Source organism: Pelobates fuscus, chromosome 4 (assembly GCF_036172605.1).
Source record: "Pelobates fuscus isolate aPelFus1 chromosome 4, aPelFus1.pri, whole genome shotgun sequence".
In the NCBI taxonomy this organism is placed as follows: domain Eukaryota; kingdom Metazoa; phylum Chordata; class Amphibia; order Anura; family Pelobatidae; genus Pelobates; species Pelobates fuscus.
In genome coordinates, this window is record NC_086320.1 from 48,206,798 (window position 1) to 48,224,697 (window position 17,900).

Below are 17,900 nucleotides of genomic sequence, written 5' to 3' on the forward strand. Positions count from 1 at the left end.
TTCTTCCCCAAAATAAGTCCTATGTAAGACTGTATAAAATGAAGATATGTTTGCTTTTTTGCTCCCTTGGCTTTGAGATAACCCTCTTACAAAATTGTAGACGTTAAAAAAAAAAAAAAAGATAGCTCTCCTATTCTTCCAAGATAACTTAAAAGCGTGTGTACGTGATTGTTGTGTGTATTGTTTTTTTTTTTGTTTTTTTTTTTATTAATGTAGTTTCTTTTAGACTAATACTTTTCAATAAAATACATCTACTAATTTGAGGTGTAGTAATACTATGTGTGCTTCACTATCAGTTAATTAATTATTTAAAACCTGTTCACAGACATTTACAATGTGCTCGTGATATACAGTTATACAGCTCCTATGTTCTGCTGAAGGACACATCAGATGGTAAACAAGTGTCATCGTAGGATATTTTTGTAGGTGACAAATATGTGTCCATTACAGTAATATCTTCTAGCTCAGTACTAAAATGGTCGGGGCTTCCTCCATTGGATGACTCTTTAATAACGCTGTAATTGAGTGCCACGCCATAGTTAGCTGGTTTTTCCGTACTTTTCTTTTTGCACTTGCAAAGTTTTTTGAAAGCCGCACGGAATTTCTGAGACATCAGATTGTAAATCACAGGGTTGATAGCGCTGTTCAGATATATGCAAATTCTGCAGAATAACACAAACCAATTTTCAAGGTACGGTTGGGACAGGAATGAGTTCACAACAACCAATGTCCGGTAGGGCATCCATAGGAAAGCAAATAATATCACGACCACTGCCAACATTTTCGTAACCTGCAGAAGGAAAAAAAAGAATATTATATAACTATTTTAAAGGAACTAGACATATAAAATACAATATAATTTAATAATGGTCAAATGTAAAACAGTGAACACTACATTTAATTTTTTTTCAAATACATTTAAAATAAAATAGTTTTAGAAAAAAACATTAAAGCGTTACATATCTATACATTTAGTCTTTATTTTGTTTATATAACATTTTCAAATGCCACAACAGTGTACACATATACAATCAGGCTGAACAGTGGCATGTTAAATGAAACATTTTTGTTTTATGTTCAGGCTTAACATATCTAGCATGTCTCTGAGGAGGGTAATCAAGATTAGGGAGGCATGTATACAATTCAATAGCAGAGTGGTTTAGGTAGGACATGTATTGAAAATTATCAGAATGCACTTGTAGAGTAAGGTAGGATAGTAAGAGTTATACCATGTGTAAAATCTAGACTTATGTATATAATTGCGCAGTAAATGCTAGTGCTTCTGTGCATATTCTAGGAGGAAAAAGAAAAGAAGAGGACAAATAGTATAACATGCTGTCTAAGAGAAACAGGCTTAAAGTGAAAATCACTGGGGCTGAGCAGACTGTGATATTACATATGTCCGTGGGAGACCTAGCGGAGAGAAGTGTGTAGGGATAAGGTATGGCTGCATGTTTCGTCCAAGAGTGTCAGTTCTTAGGTGGCATGTGTTGAGCTGCTGTCTCTTGTAAAGCCCGGTCTATGTCGGGCTGTGGATGTCTCTGTGCTTGTATAGTGTTCAGATGATGTCGCTTGGAACTTATGTTCAGTGGCAGGTCTATAAAGCAGTTTGGCACGGTGCAAGAGGATGAGGAACTACAGAATTTCAGGTGTCACTGGTGTACCTTTGGGTAGTGACAAAGCTTTTTTTTTTCTTTGCTTGGTGCTCATCCGAGTTAAACGCTTAGCCGGCCTGTTACATGCTTCGCAAGTCCGCTCAGTGGGCTCATAGTTCCCCTCAGACTCTTATCCCTGCCAGGGGGGCACATGTTGCGGGCAGAGGGTTCGATGGCTCTCTTGGTCTCATTCTCCCTGGCTGGGGACAGTGGTGGTTTGTCACTGTGCTTGCTGCACAGTCCTCAGTTTGGACAATCGGTGTGGCTCTATATTGCAAGAGCAGTTAGTAAGGTGTTCTGAAAAAATTACAGCATCCATGATGCTTTGTTGTAGTTCAACCACATCTGGGGATCTACCTTTTGGGCACACCTGAACTAGTTCCTAAATGCATGGTGGGTCACACAGCCTTCACTGGCAGCTCACATTAGGTACCTGGTGCACAGGCAGTAGAGTACTAACGGGGGGTGGGGGTGGGGGGGGGCTGCCCCAATTGACAGTCAGGAAAAGCATGCAGCACCTATCTACCTATCACCTAAGTTCACGCAGCACCTATCTCCTAGCTTTGCATTACCACATACTTTAGTGCATTCAAGCGATACAGAAACTAAAGGGATACAGAGAAAATTCTAATTAGAACATGAACTACATCAGAAGGCAACGCTTGGGCAACACCGAGTAACATTATGATCTTTGAAATACAAAAAAAAACAATAAACACAACATAAGGAACTACAGACTACATTAAAACATAATAGCTGTAACCTAGTTTTTCAGAAAAGCACTTGCTAAGAGATGCTCGTGCTTATAAAGGTTGCTATCAAATTTTGAAAAATTATGTAATCATAGATTATGCACTGTTAACATACTATATTAAAGTGCAGGGAAAGATATCTTATTTGCAGGGAATACTATTTGATTTGCCCTAAAAATATTAGATTTAAAACTGGAGATATTATTTTCCAGGTTTGCTAATTTTGCTTTAGTTGTACAAGTCAATTGCCTACTCATCACTGCTTACTGTTTGATTAATGAACCCCAATGTCCATCACCCTCTATGTTTATCAAGTGTAGTGTAGTGTCCCAATATGTCAGAAGAATGCTAAAACAACTGTATATGAAAATAATGGTACAAGCAGTAAGTATAATTAATTGGTTGATGCCAACAAAGGGGCTTTATTTCCCATCAGCCTACATGTGCAGGCCTGATGAAATGGGTGTCACTACTCTGTTCCTACTCTGCTTGTTAAAAGCCACCATCCCTACCTGCTACCAGATGTTTTTGTTGACCTGTGCTAAGGCTGCAGGACTGTGAGATCACTACTTTCAATCAGCAGGAGCCCAATCTCTCATGGCTCTAGTCCCTCACAGTGAGCACAGCTAAACATGCTACTACCCACAATGTATAAACACACTACTATGCATAGTATACATAGTGCACATCATGCAAATCTAGTCCTAATATGGGGGCTTTGCAGGCTGGAAATCTCTATTATATGCTGAGATATATTTCTGTCTCCTCTACCTCCTTTACTAGTCTTGACATTTGAGTCTCATTAGCCCCTGCACAAAATGCACATATGGAAGTGGGTGGGCTTACAGTCCTTATGCACAATTCTAGAGTCTCGGAAGACACCAATGTTGGAGTGAAAGGACAGGTAATGGTTGATTTTTATTCATTAAGCTTTACCTAACAATGCCAAATGGAAACATTATTTTATATGCTGGACTACTGCCTCTGTGCTAAATAGTAGACATGTGCAATTCGTTTCGGTCCAAATTTTGGCTTCCGAATGTCCGAATTGCCGAAGTTTGAATTGCAGAATTTCGGAAGTACCGAACTGAATTGCCGAAGTCCAGAATTTCAGAAGTGCTGAAGTGCTTCGGATTTCTGACAAGTGGCAAAACTGGAGAGGGAGGTACAATTATGAGAATGATGACAGGAACCTAACCATACCCCCAACCCTACTCCTAACCCTAGCCCTAACCCTACCCCTACCTCTAACCCTACCCCAAACCTAACCCCTTACCCCAACCTTACCCCTACCCCTAACCCTACCCAAACCTTCCCCTAACCCTTCCACTAATCCTTCCCCTAACAATACCCCTACCCCTAATCCTACCTCTATCCCTAACCCTACCCCTAACCCCAACCTTCCTCTTACCCTAACCCTACCACTAACCCTTCCCCTAACCCTACCACTAACCCTTCCCCTAACCCTAAACAGCTACCCCTAACCCTACCTCTAACACTACCCCTAACCCTTACTCCAACCTTCTTCTAACCCTAACCCTAACCCTAGTAGGGTTAGGGGTAAGGGTAGAGGTAGGGTTAGGTCTAGGGTTAGGTGTAGGGGTAAGGGTAGAGGTAGGGTTAGGGGCAGGATTAGGGCTAGCATTATGGTTAGGGGTAGAGGTAGGGTTAGGGTTAGAGGTAGGGTTAGGGATACGGTTAAGGGTAGGGTTAGGGGTTTGGCTAGGGGTAGGGTTAGGGGTAGGGAATTGCCAAAGTCTCGAATTCCTGAAGTGGCAAAGTCCCGAAGTCCCAAATTCCCAAAGTCCTGAAGTGCCGAAGTCCCAAAGTGTCGAAGTCCCGAAGTGCCAAAGTCCCGAATTGCCAAATTCCCGAAGTCCCGAGTTTTTGAAGTGCCAAACCGAACCAACGTGCCGAATTGCTGAAGTCCTGAATTGCCGAAGTCCAGAATTTCGGAAGTGCCGAACCGAACCAAGTTTTTTGCCAATGCACATCCCTACTAAATAGAAAAGGCTACTTTTGTTTTGTTGGAAGACAATTGCAGCCCTGATTTATAAGAAACTGGTGTTGATCTTCTTTAGTTGTCAGTTCCTTGTGAAAAGTTGTGTCAATTTAATCTATGCACTGTGACACTGTTATAGCCATCAACAATTTACAGGGCTATTCATTAAAGAGAGAGGCAAAGTGGATTTCATTTTGATGGTCAAAATAGCGAAAATTGAAAAATGTTCTAAGTCAGCTATGCTGTCATTCAATTCATCTACTCTGGCTTTGAATTTGAAATTAATTTAGAATTTTTACTTTAGTAAATAATGCATGCTTGCCTGTTTAGTGTACAATGTATGCTTGCCTGTTATCGAATCATTGACTTTGTGTGTTATGCTAAATATGTATCCACTACATCAGTGGTCTCAACCGGTGGTCCGCGGATCGGCGCTGGTCTGTAAGAATTTATTGCTTGTCCGCAAAATCTTTCACCTGAGTATACCGCTACAGTGGGCCAGCAATAAATTGCCGCAAAATATTTTCCCATAGCACCGGGAACTGTGCCTCCTTCTCCCCTGCCGGCTCTGCAGGATCGGAGGGGAGATAAGAGATCTCCCTCACTGGCCCGCTAGCAGTGTAATGCTGGCAGCCAGCAGGGGAGTGAGGGAGAGAGGACCTGGGGAGCGCTAATCTGCAGCTCCGCCAGGTTCTTCTCTCGCAAGCTTGAAGCATTGCCGCAATTACCATGGCAACGCTCCAAATCTCGCAAGAGTGAACTCTAGCCTGAGCTGCTAGAGTTCACTCTCATCACTGGGACCAACAGGGCTTCTCCACCGGACCACCAAGGATTGCCTTGTACTGTCCCCCCTCCCAGACAAAGGCAAGCAGGGAGAGGGGATATAAAAATTATTATTTTTTTAATAAAAAAAAGATACATTTATTATTCTACCCTCCAACTCCACAGACCCACAATAATTCTCCCCCATACACACACACTCCTCCCCACACACACACACACACACACACACACACACACACTGCCCCCTACACACACAGCCCCACATACACACACACACACACACACTGCCCCATACACATAGACACACTGCCCCATACACACATACTGCTTCCCATACACACTTACCCCTATACACACACTGTCCCCATACACACTGCCCCGACACACACACACACTGTCCCCCTCACACACACACACACACACACTGCCCCATACACACAAATACACTACTCCCTATATACACACACACACTGCCCTTACACACACTGCCCCCATACATACACACACACTACCCCAATAAACACACTCACACACTGCTCCCCATACACACACACTGTCCCCATACACACAAGCACACTGTCCCCCTCACACACACACACACTGCCCCATACACACAAATACACTACCCCCTATATACACACACACACTGCCCCCTACACACACTGCCCCCATACATACACACACACTGCCCCCTATACACACACACTGCCCCAAATACACACACACTGCACTCCTCACACACACACTGCACCCCTCACACACACACTGCACCCCTCACACACACACTGCATCCCTCACACACATACTGCACCCTCACACAAGCACTGCATCCCTCACACATACCATTAGTTTTTATTTCTGGCTAACGCCGGTCCGCAAAATATTTCTCCTCTTTTCGTAGGGCCGCGGTTGCTAAAAGATTGCAAAACACTGTACTACACCACCATGTGTATGGTTTAGGCAAATGATAAGATGTGATTTAAAAAAAAAAAAAAAAAAAAGGTATCTTTAAAACATCTTTAAAATGCATAATTTATGTCAACGCATAATGTTTTGTTGTTGTTGCTGTATTGAGATTGTTGTAATTTTGTTATCCCCACTACATTGAATAGTCTGGTTAAACAACTTCTGATACATTTTCCACAGAGAAGATATTGTGTTCACTTTGATAAGACCAATAAAGATTGAAATAACTGTTACGTTCTTCAACCAGTGTTTCTAAATAAATTAATTATTTTTTCCACTTGATTTCAGCTTGCACTCTACACAAGAGAAACCTCGCTATACACCAATCATTAATTGTGATGTTTAATTTAGTATTCTTTTCCCCATTCGTTTTAGTAATAAGAGAAAGATTCATACAGCACTGGATTTTAACTGAAACATTTACTGAATGAGAAGTGAATTAATATGTCGATGGGTAATTTTCCCAACATGAAGTTTTACTATACATGAAGCTGCGAAGATCATTGTTAACATGATTACACAAGTGATTTCAAAGAGCGATGCTGATTAGCACAGTTTGGTGTGCAAACTCGGCACAGAAAAATCTGCAGTTATTTTTATAATTTCCGACCTCATATGTTCTGTACCTTTCGTGAAGCGTAGCATTTATATATGTTACTCGAAAAAAACACATCAAATAAAACAAAATGACCCATGAAAATTCTATTGATTTCGTTTGATTTAACTTTGTAAAATCATAATAGTTAGAATATGACACTTATGAAAATCAATGTTTCACTTTTGAATTAGAAAATGTTCAATAATAACCAAAATCAATGAATTTCATACAGTGAAAAGCTCAGGGATTGCTGACACACAATTCATTGTTCCCATGATAAATACATGCTTATTAAAATACATACACAAATTCAAACAACTTGCTCTGCAGGCTGCACAAGCAGTAAGCTGGCAGAGAGTAGCAAAAATAACAAAAATTAGCACCCAGCTCCCCCTTTCCATCACAACACAAGGCTAGAATAAGTGTCAACATTTAAAAAAAATGCTGGCTACCCACATGCTCCTAAGTTGTAGAACGGCTGCATCTGAATAAAACGGGGGATCAGTAGATCTGCCATACGTACAGGGATCCTTGTTATTGTTCCCATATCTTTTTTATTAAAGCAAATTCATTTTAAAATATACAGTTGCCAAATGATGTCTACACTGCCTTTTGTTCTGCTTTTAAAAAGAAAACCTGTGATGGGTTTACTGTACTCTTAATAAGTTCTAATCTACTGCCTGCTACTTATTAGTATACATGTCAACAATGAATGTTATCAAACAGCCCAAGGAAGAGGGTTCAGTTCCTCGTGTTCAATATAGCTGTGCATGTAGACAGCATTGCAATAATGCCTACACAAAAAGATACACCAATACCCACAGGGTGGTGAAGTAGTACCAGGCCCCCTCTGGATAATAGGGGTTCCAGCAAAGACTCCAACTGTGCTTTAGAATGTGTAGATGCCGTTGAGAACAATATGCTAAACATAAGTGCGCATGGCATCAATCATAAAAAATGTATTAAGGGACTGTGCCTAGCCATACTGACCGGTCGCATGCTGCAGGGGCTCCTGCAGATTTTGGCCTTTTTGGATGCAAATCTGAGCTCAACGCTACAACCCAAGCACAGAAGCTACCTAACAGCTGCAGGAGGTTTCCTGCACCACCGCGGACCCCAAGACCGGGAGTTTTGACACCCCATGAGGGTGAAACAACACTTTGGAGCCTGCGGACTAATGGGGAGCAGAGCGGGACAGACGACTGCTGGCCAGCTCATACAACTGCGTGGTGATAATCTCCGCAGGCCCCAACTCCCCCCCCCCTTTGGACCAGGGGGTTATCCCAGTTCCCACTAGAGGAAACTGATGCCACACAGACCACCACTGCTGAACTACCAAGCGGATGATTTCCTGCGTTCACTCCACAAAATGGCTTCCACGTGGCCTACCCTAGGCAAAGCGCTACTGACTGAAAGCAGATGTCCTTACAAACCATGGCGTCTGCTGACCGCAGCTGTGACCCCCTGGCATTACATCACCAGCGAAAGGCTTTTCAATCTCCCAGACCTAGCGTACAGTACTGGCTCCCATGACTGCCTTCTTGGTCTTTGAGCCCCCAGAGGACACCCATCCAACCACAATCCCACTCCTGGACAGAACACCCCAGCCAGGACTTCCATTACTGGCCCCCAGTGGAGCCGGAGCTGTGGGCACAGGTGGCTGGCTCATGCAGAGCCTAGGGTTGGTGGAGTGATACAAATCAGACCACCCTTTATGTTGGGACTGTAGTATAGAGTTAGGGGTTGTAGGAGGGGGGCTTAGGGGCTGTAGTAGTAAGTAGGGCTGCAATTGGGAGATTAGGAGCTAAAAAAAAAAAAAAAAAAAGAATGTCCCAGAGCATCTGGGTGCTGTGTACCTGCCCAGGATCGGCCATGACTACTCTGTTTTCTGGTATCTTGACTAAGGTTGTTCATTCATAGTTCTGCTTCCCCTGTGATTTGACCATGGCTAGGTAATTAACCTTATATTTAAATTTTCTCTCTAAGTTTTAAGTCCAGAAACTCTTCGGTCCGGTAATATACCTTCCTATCGTTCCTGCTATCTTCTTTGTTAGGGAACTAACGTATACATTGCAGAAGGGTACTATGACGATCAATGATTTTTAACAAATACTGTGTTATTTGCAAAATTAAAAAATTAAGGGACAAATCTCTAAATAGTATACCCAATTTAGTGAAAACCTATATTGTAATTTTGGGTTGAACTGTGTAATTTTTCCATAATGTTTTCCATAACACTGCAATGCACAAGTTGCTAATACAATTATAATGTTAGTGCTAAAAAAATAACCAAATAAGAATAAAAAGAGAATCCCCTTTTAAAAAAGCCTGAATATGGGTGTAAACCATTTTTTCCCCCTGTTTATTACAAAAAATAATTAGCTTAATGTAAGTCTACCACCAATCATAAAACATTGAATTATGGATAGGATATAGTTTATGAAAGTGAAGTAGAGTAAAGTAAGGGAAAATTAGAAAATATTTGTCAATAGGCAGAGTATATAGGGCATAACTGGTGAAATTCCAATTGAATACTTGGAGTTAGAAAATGTGTTTGGAGTTAGAAAATGGATATTAGTGTTATTCTGACCAGTAGAAGCATTATACAAAGTCATAAATCAGCGTTCTAGGGATAGATTTCCCATAAGACAGCCATACTAGGTAGAAATGGCATAGGTTGGCCATATGGGCACTCATTTTAAAGGAAAACTGCAATTAGCATTTTAATATTGCATTTTATTATTTAACTTCTTTTGGTACTTTTTTATTTTTCTCTTAATAATGAATATTATTAGTTTTTTCTGTTTTGTTCCCTTACTTTACCAGTGCTGCCATTTCTTGTGATTTGGGGTTATTATCTGATCCTGATCCAATAACACTCTCATTGCAATGGTTGCTGTGCAGTTGTACACAGCACAGTTGCAGAGGTCCATGCTATAAATATTCCACTTTACATAAAACTCATGCACTCTCGGAAGACATCCTTGATGGAACAAAGAATGCAAACCCCAACAGTTGTCCCCGTTACAAAAATTCTGCATTTTTCAAAAGATTTGAAGTTAATTTGGTGTCTTCCTACGAAAGACTAACAGGGTTGTTCATGAAAGTGTGATTTGTTGTATATTCAAAGTAAAGACAAATTTAATTTGAATATTAAAGCAAAAAATTGCATAATTGGAGAATTTGGCTCTTCTGACCTAACATTTGAAATAAACTTCTGGCAAGTCACACTTTAGCAAAAGCCTCTGCTGGTGTTTCTTTTTTCTTTTTTTTTGTTAATTATCTACGGTTACTCTAGTTATGTTAAACGTTGTCTGCTTCCTGTTCCTTCTTTTATATCCAAAACGTAAAGCCATGGAACCACACATGCAATGAATTTCAGTAAGCTGTTTCTTCAGACTCCAGCTGTAAGTTACAAATTGATGTAGTGTTGGTTCCATTACCACTAAACACACGCCACTGTAGCATATTATGGAGAACTGCTAAAAGTGCAATGGTACCTGGATAATATAAGGTTAGCACGATGAGGTAGATGAACATTGACAGTAATAGTATGCATTTAACATACATTTATTCTGCATCTAGTCTACATTGTGCCAATTAAATAAGATTTGTCCCATTTAGTTTCAGCATTCTATATCATTTCGGTAAATTGTGAGGTTTTACTAGGCAAATAATATTAAATTATATTGCATAAAGCAGAGAGAATGAGAGCGAGAGCTGAAAGCATGGACAGGAAATAACTGAGTCAATGTGAAGCATGATTGAGGATAATGACAGACAGGATGGAAAATAAAGAAAAAATTGGAATGTTGGGGGATGAGGGCTTTCAGAACAATTGAGAAGAGAGGGGTGAGGACAAGCAGGAGTGGCAGAGGCGAAAGAGAGGAGGACCATCAGAAAGGCAAACTTAATGAGGAGTGAGACGTGAGTGCAAGCAGCAGTGATTGAGAAGAAATGGTCAGGACAACCATGAATACTGGAATAGACAAGGTTGAGGACAAGCATCTATGATGGAGGGAATTTAGGACGGTCAGAATAATTTATGGTAGAGGAGTTAGGAAAGGAAATGATGATTGCAGAAATCTGGCTATGGACAATAAAAACAATTAACTTGGCAACCAGCACAGAGAAAGGAGGTGAAATCTAAATTAAAGCTTGTTTATATTCTTCCAAAAGAATGTGCCCTGGTTGTGTCAGCGATGAATGTGTTTGTGATGTAAGTTGCTGAATCATATAAATGATTTCCCACTTAAAATAAAACAGAGCTCTGCATGAAATAAAAATTACCACAAGCATTATGAGATTGTCTAATTTTCAGTTTAGGATTTGAATGTATCCCAACTGGAACCTAATTGAAAAATGCCTTGATCCTAGACTGTTGGTGTGCTTTGAAAACTGGTTTGGAAATCACTGATATGGCAAAAAAGAGAGGAAACAGACTGGAGGCATAAAAGGTCCCTCCTCCTTCCATACCTTAGTCCAGTTAAAAAGAAAGAAAGGAGGATGACTGATACTGCCATGATAAATAGCCAGGAAAAGAAAATGACTAGGTAAGAATGTAATTTAATTTTCCATGTTCCTGGCTAATCATGGCAGCATCACTTATGGGTAATACCCAAGCAAAATAAAACCTTGGAAGGGAAGGGAAAAAAGATGGAATTGACAAGACTCTGATTGCTGCAAAGGAAACCTAAGTTTTATTATGAGCATTAAAACATGAGCCAACATGACTCATCTGCCAAAGCAATAGTCGTAGAATGAAGGTCCAGTTTGTAGTGCTTAATAAAGGTTGTATGAGTGGACCAAGTAGCTGCCCTGCAGATGTCATCCGGAGGAACCTCTGCCCAATTAGCCCAATATGTAGCCAGGGACCTGGTAGAGTGAGCGCTGATTCTGGCTGGAGGAGTCAGCTTGTGCCGCAGGTAGGAGTCTGTTATTGATACCGGAGAAACTGACGGAAGCCAAGCACAGAGAGATGGACACAGGTTTCTTCAGGAAGGAAGAGATTCTTTATTCGGTTCACCGATCGGGACTCAGAGGGACTAATGTCACCAAAATACAACAAGTTCTGAGCCCCGGACAATAGTGTAGGCTCCTTATATAAGCATGTAACTCCTCCCATAATAAGCTCCACCCACACATACTCTTACCCAATCAAACGAATAAGAACTAACTTCCTGTTTGACCGCATGGCTTGCCCAGCACAATGGAGGAGGGTATTCTCGCACATGCTCCGTACACTACTGATTGTATCTTTGCCACGTGCAATCAACCGACCGATACACCAGTATATGCACGTACACATACCACGTGGTAATCTCGGCCTACTAAATTTATTTTTACCGAGATTCCACCACATTCCCCCCTTTGATGCCTCTGATATTTTCACAATTACGGAGGCATCACTTAACCTTAGTTTGCATATACCTCAGGTTGCCATGAACCAGACCAGACCTTGCGACTAATGACATGAATCCCTCAACATTCTTCTTCCTGCACGGGTTCTCCCTGATTTAGAGCCTCATATCTATATATGGCCATTATCTGTGCAGCAGCCTTTCTTTCTGCTATATTTTCTATAATGCCCTGCACAGACCTAACTACCAAAGGAACAAGACATGGTAGGAGAAGGCACAACATTAAGATTAGCATGACTCCACCTACAAATGCCTTAAGTCCTCCAAAATGCTCATACCAATTACCAAACCAACTACTTGGATTATACCCTTTCCATACCTGAGTAGACACATGCGCTAGTTTAACCATATGGCTAGTAAGCTCAGCTATTGCTTGCCCTTCATCATCTATTTGAAGACAGCAATTGCTTAGGTTAAACTTCCCACATACACCTCCCTCTACTGCCAATAGGTAATCCAAAGCTAATCTATTTTGGTAAACGGCTGTCCTCATCCTAGTATTATGCTTTGCTAGGAGATTAAGCGCTTGTGATGTCTCATTGGTAATTATCTGTCAGGATCGGGACAGGGATCCAACACGCAAAGTACAAACAGGTACAGGATACGTATACCGGTCCTTAGAATGGCCGGGCTAACGTACAGAGAGTATAGAGAATGGTCAGAGACAAGCCGAGGTCGAGGGAACGAGAAGACAGGTAAGCGAGGGACAAGCCGGGTCAAGGATAACGGAGGTAAACAGAGTAAGGAAACAAGCCGGGTCGAAACCAAAAGGATAACTGAGAAACACCAGAGCACTGTGTGACTAGACAGGCTAGAACCACGACAGGGCAATGAGCAACAGGGCGAAGTATGTTTAAATACCCTGGCTAGAGAGGATAGACACGCCTCCGACGAAACCTGATTAGTCTGTCTCGGACTGAGTGACAGGTCGTTCCGGATTGGCGTGATGACGTCGGCCTCCGGGCACCATGCTACAAAAGGAAGAGACTCCCTCGCGGCCGGCGTTTGTGTGAGCGGGTCGACCGCGAGGAACAGAGGAAACATGGCGTCCGGACGGATGAACGTCTAAGTCTCTACCTCTCTCGGAGGTAGAGACTTCAGGTACCCTGACAGTACCCCCCCCCTCAGATACGCCCACCGGGCGGAAAGAACCGGGACGAGATGGAAAGCGAGAGTGATACGCCCTGCGGAGACGAGGAGCATGAACATCCTCCTGAGGTACCCAACTCCTCTCCTCAGGACCGTATCCCTTCCAATCGACCAGATATTGTACTTTCCCCCGGGAGATACGAGAATCAATAATAGAGTTAACCTCATACTCCTCCTGACCCTCCACCTGAACAGGACAAGGAGGGGCTGTTGTGGAGGAGAACCTGTTACAAATAAGAGGTTTCAGCAACGACACATGAAACGAGTTAGGGATGCGTAAGGTATCAGGAAGAGCTAGACGATACGCAACTGGATTGATACGAGACAACACCCTGTAAGGTCCAATATAACGGGGAGCGAACTTCATGGAGGGCACCTTTAAACGGATGTTCCTCGTGCTCAACCATACCCTATCACCCGGAACAAAGAGCGGAGCCGCCCTTCTACGTTTATCAGCATGTTTCTTAACCAGCATAGAATTGTGCGTAAGGATTTGCCGAGTTTGATCCCACAACTTCCTCAAATTAGCAACATGAACATCAACCGACGGCACCCCCTGGGAAGGAGAAGCCGAAGGAAGAATAGACGGGTGAAAGCCATAATTCATGAAGAAGGGGCTTGAATGAGTAGAATCGCAAACGAGATTGTTGTGTGCAAACTCTGCCCAAGGAATCAAACCGACCCAATCATCCTGGTGTTCGGAAACAAAACATCGCAAATATTGTTCAATTTTCTGGTTGGTACGTTCAGCAGCTCCATTAGACTGAGGGTGATAGGCAGAAGAAAAGTTCAATTTGATACCAAGTTGCGAACAGAAGGACCTCCAAAAACGGGAAATAAATTGGGAACCTCTGTCAGACACAATTTGAGAGGGTATCCCATGTAGGCGAAAAATCTCCCTAGCGAATATCTCGGCCAATTCGGGAGAAGATGGAAGTTTAGGCAGAGGAATGAAGTGTGCCATCTTAGTGAATCTGTCAACCACGGTGAGGATAACAGTCTGTTTTTTAGAGATAGGTAGATCGACAATAAAGTCCATGGCCAAGCAGGACCACGGCTTCTCTGGAACTTCTAAGGGGTGCAGGAATCCACAAGGAAGCGTATGAGGTTGTTTGGTCTTAGTACAAACCTCACATGCAGCGATGAAATCTTTAGTATCCCTACGTAAAGCAGGCCACCAGAAATCCTTAGAGATCAACGCAAAAGTCTTGCGAATACCAGGATGTCCCGCCATCTTGCTGTTATGGAAACACTGCAACAGTTCCAGTTGAAGAGCAGGAGGAACAAAATGTCGACCCACAGGAGTCTGTCTTGGTGCTAAATGTTGTAGCTTAACGATCTCGGCCAGTAACGGAGAATGAATCCTGAGATTCGTATTAGCAACAATATTGCATTTCGGAACTATAGAGGAAAGGACCGGCTCAGGTACAGTAGAAGGTTCATACTGGCGAGATAAGGCATCGGCTTTAGAATTTTTTGAACCAGGTCTATAAGTCAGCACATAGTTGAAGTGAGTCAGGAATAAGGACCAACGAGCCTGCCTAGAGGACAGGCGCTTAGCCTCCCCAATGTAGGACAAGTTCTTGTGGTCCGTCAGGATAGTAATAGGATGTAAGGTTCCCTCTAATAAATGTCTCCATTCCTTTAAGGCTTTAATGACTGCTAAGAGTTCTCTGTCGCCGATGTCATATCTGCTCTCAGGGCCCGAAAGTTTCTTAGAAAAAAAACCACATGGGTGCAATGGTTTATCTACCCCCAATCTTTGTGACAGAACCGCCCCTACTCCTGTCTCAGAGGCATCGACCTCGAGCAGGAACGGTAAGGTCGTATCCGGATGGACTAGTATTGGAGCAGAAGCAAAAAGTTCTTTGAGACTCTTGAAAGCAGCTAGAGCATCAGTAGACCATGTCTTAGTATCCGCCCCTTGTTTGGTCATATTGGTGATGGGCGCAATAATAGACGAGTAGCCCTTAATGAAGCGTCTATAATAATTAGAGAAGCCAATAAATCTCTGAATAGCTTTGAGTCCCTGAGGCAATGGCCAATCTAAAATAGACTGGAGTTTGTCAGGATCCATCTTAAAGCCCTCCCCAGAAATCACGTATCCAAGAAAGTCTATCTGGGTCTGGTCAAAACTGCATTTCTCAAGTTTACAGTACAAACCATGTTGTAAAAGTTTGTGTAATACCTGTCTGACTTGTCGATGGTGGGTCTCAATCTCTTTAGAGTGTATGAGTATGTCATCCAGGTAGACAATAACACAATCATGTTGAAATTCCCTAAGAACTTCGTTAATCAAATCTTGGAAAACTGCAGGTGCGTTACAGAGACCAAAAGGCATGACCGTATACTCATAATGACCATAGCGGGTATTAAACGCTGTCTTCCACTCATGGCCTTGCTGAATTCTCACCAAGTTGTACGCCCCTCTGAGGTCCAACTTGGTGAAAATCTTAGAGCCCTTTAACCGATCAAAGAGTTCTGTAATCAAGGGGATAGGATAGGCATTCCTGATGGTTATTTTATTCAACCCTCGATAATCGATACAAGGTCTGAGTGAGCCATCCTTCTTCTTAACAAAAAAGAACCCAGCCCCGGCAGGAGATGAGGATCTCCTGATAAATCCCTTGTCTAAATTCTCCTGAATATACTCCTCTAAAACAGCATTCTCTTTAGTGGATAGAGGGTATACATTGCCCCTAGGAGGCATGGTACCAGGTAATAGGTTAATTTTACAATCAAAGGACCTGTGTGGAGGTAGAGTGTCAGCGTTCTTTTTATCGAATACTGCCTTTAAGTCCATGTACAAAGGAGGTATCTGTCTCTCTTTAGGCTGGGTAGTAGTGTCAGGTGTGTAAATTACAGCCAAAGGGGATACCTTCTGTAAACACCTCTCCTGACAACCCTGACCCCACGAGAGTATCTCCCCTAACTCCCAATCGATAGTAGGGTTATGTCTCTTTAACCATGGATACCCCAGGACTATGGGAACGGAAGGGGACGAAATAAGCATCAGAGATATACTCTCCTCGTGTAAGATACCAACAGACAGGCTCATGGATACAGTCTCACGAGTAATAACAGGCTCGAGTAGTGGTCTACCATCAATGGCCTCAACGGCCAAGGGGATCTCTCTTAACTGGGAAGGAATAGTGTGCTTAGTGGCAAAGGCTTGATCGATAAAATTCTCAGCAGCGCCGGAATCTATCAATGCCACGGTCTTAAGTACTTCCTTCTTCCATGTTAAAGAAACTGGTAGTAAAAGCCTGTGATTTTTGTAATTATGCGTAGAGGACAAAATAGAAACACCCAAGGCCTGTCCTCTAGAGAAACTTAGGTGCGGGCGTTTCCCGAGCGAACAGGACAATTCAGGCGTAAATGACCTCTGACTCCACAATACATACACAATCCCTCCCTTCTCCTGTACAGTCTCTCCTCTTCTGAGAGATGAGTGTTGCCTATCTGCATAGGTTCAGGAATTAGTGAGGTATTGGACTCAGGACTTAGAAATGCGGGTGCTAATTTAAAGGCAGGTCTTAGGTTCCTCTCTCGAGTGTTCTGTCTTTCTCTTATACGTTCATCAATACGAGAAATGAACGAAATTAAGTCCTCTAAATTCTCTGGTAGCTCCCTAGTAGCAATTTCGTCAAGGATAACATCTGATAACCCGTTCAAGAATACATCCATATAAGCCTGTTCATTCCACTTAACCTCTGACGCCAGAGACCTGAACTCTAGTGCATAATCCACTAATGTTCGGTTCTCCTGTCTCAGGCGCAACAGTAATCTGGCTGCATTGACCTTTCTACCAGGGGGGTCAAAAGTTCTTCTAAAAGCAGCTACAAAGGCAGTATAATTGTATACCAACGGGTTATCGTTCTCCCATAATGGGTTAGCCCATCTCAGAGCTTTCTCAATGAGTAAGGTGATAATAAACCCAACCTTTGCCCTATCGGTAGGATAGGAGCGAGGTTGCAATTCAAAGTGAATGCTGATCTGGTTTAAAAAACCACGACACTTCTCAGGTGACCCACCATAACGTACAGGTGGAGTAACACGGGAAGAGGCACCTACAGTAGCTACCTCTAGACCTGAACCTACAGGGGAAATAGGAGTAGGACGCGTCTCCTCTGGAGGATTATTAGCACGAGACAACAATGCCTGTAGTGCTAAGGCCATTTGGTCCATTCTGTGTTCCATGGCGTCAAACCTGGAATCAGAGGAACCAACCTGACTGTTTGTACCTGCAGGATCCATTGGCCCTGTCGTAATGTCAGGATCGGGACAGGGATCCAACACGCAAAGTACAAACAGGTACAGGATACGTATACCGGTCCTTAGAATGGCCGGGCTAACGTACAGAGAGTATAGAGAATGGTCAGAGACAAGCCGAGGTCGAGGGAACGAGAAGACAGGTAAGCGAGGGACAAGCCGGGTCAAGGATAACGGAGGTAAACAGAGTAAGGAAACAAGCCGGGTCGAAACCAAAAGGATAACTGAGAAACACCAGAGCACTGTGTGACTAGACAGGCTAGAACCACGACAGGGCAATGAGCAACAGGGCGAAGTATGTTT

The 17,900-nt window shown here is 42.7% G+C and overlaps 1 protein-coding gene across 1 annotated transcript in view; it reads right to left on the minus strand.

Annotated features, from left to right (window-relative positions):
• Positions 1 to 251: 251 nt before the first annotated feature.
• Positions 252 to 17,900, minus strand: part of TRHR (thyrotropin releasing hormone receptor) — a 51,742-nt gene continuing 34,093 nt past the window's right edge. The window contains exon 3 of the mRNA XM_063450282.1: positions 252 to 790. Within this exon, the coding sequence (XP_063306352.1) occupies positions 365 to 790 (426 nt within the window). The 3' untranslated portion in view covers positions 252 to 364. The remainder of the gene's footprint in view (positions 791 to 17,900) is intronic.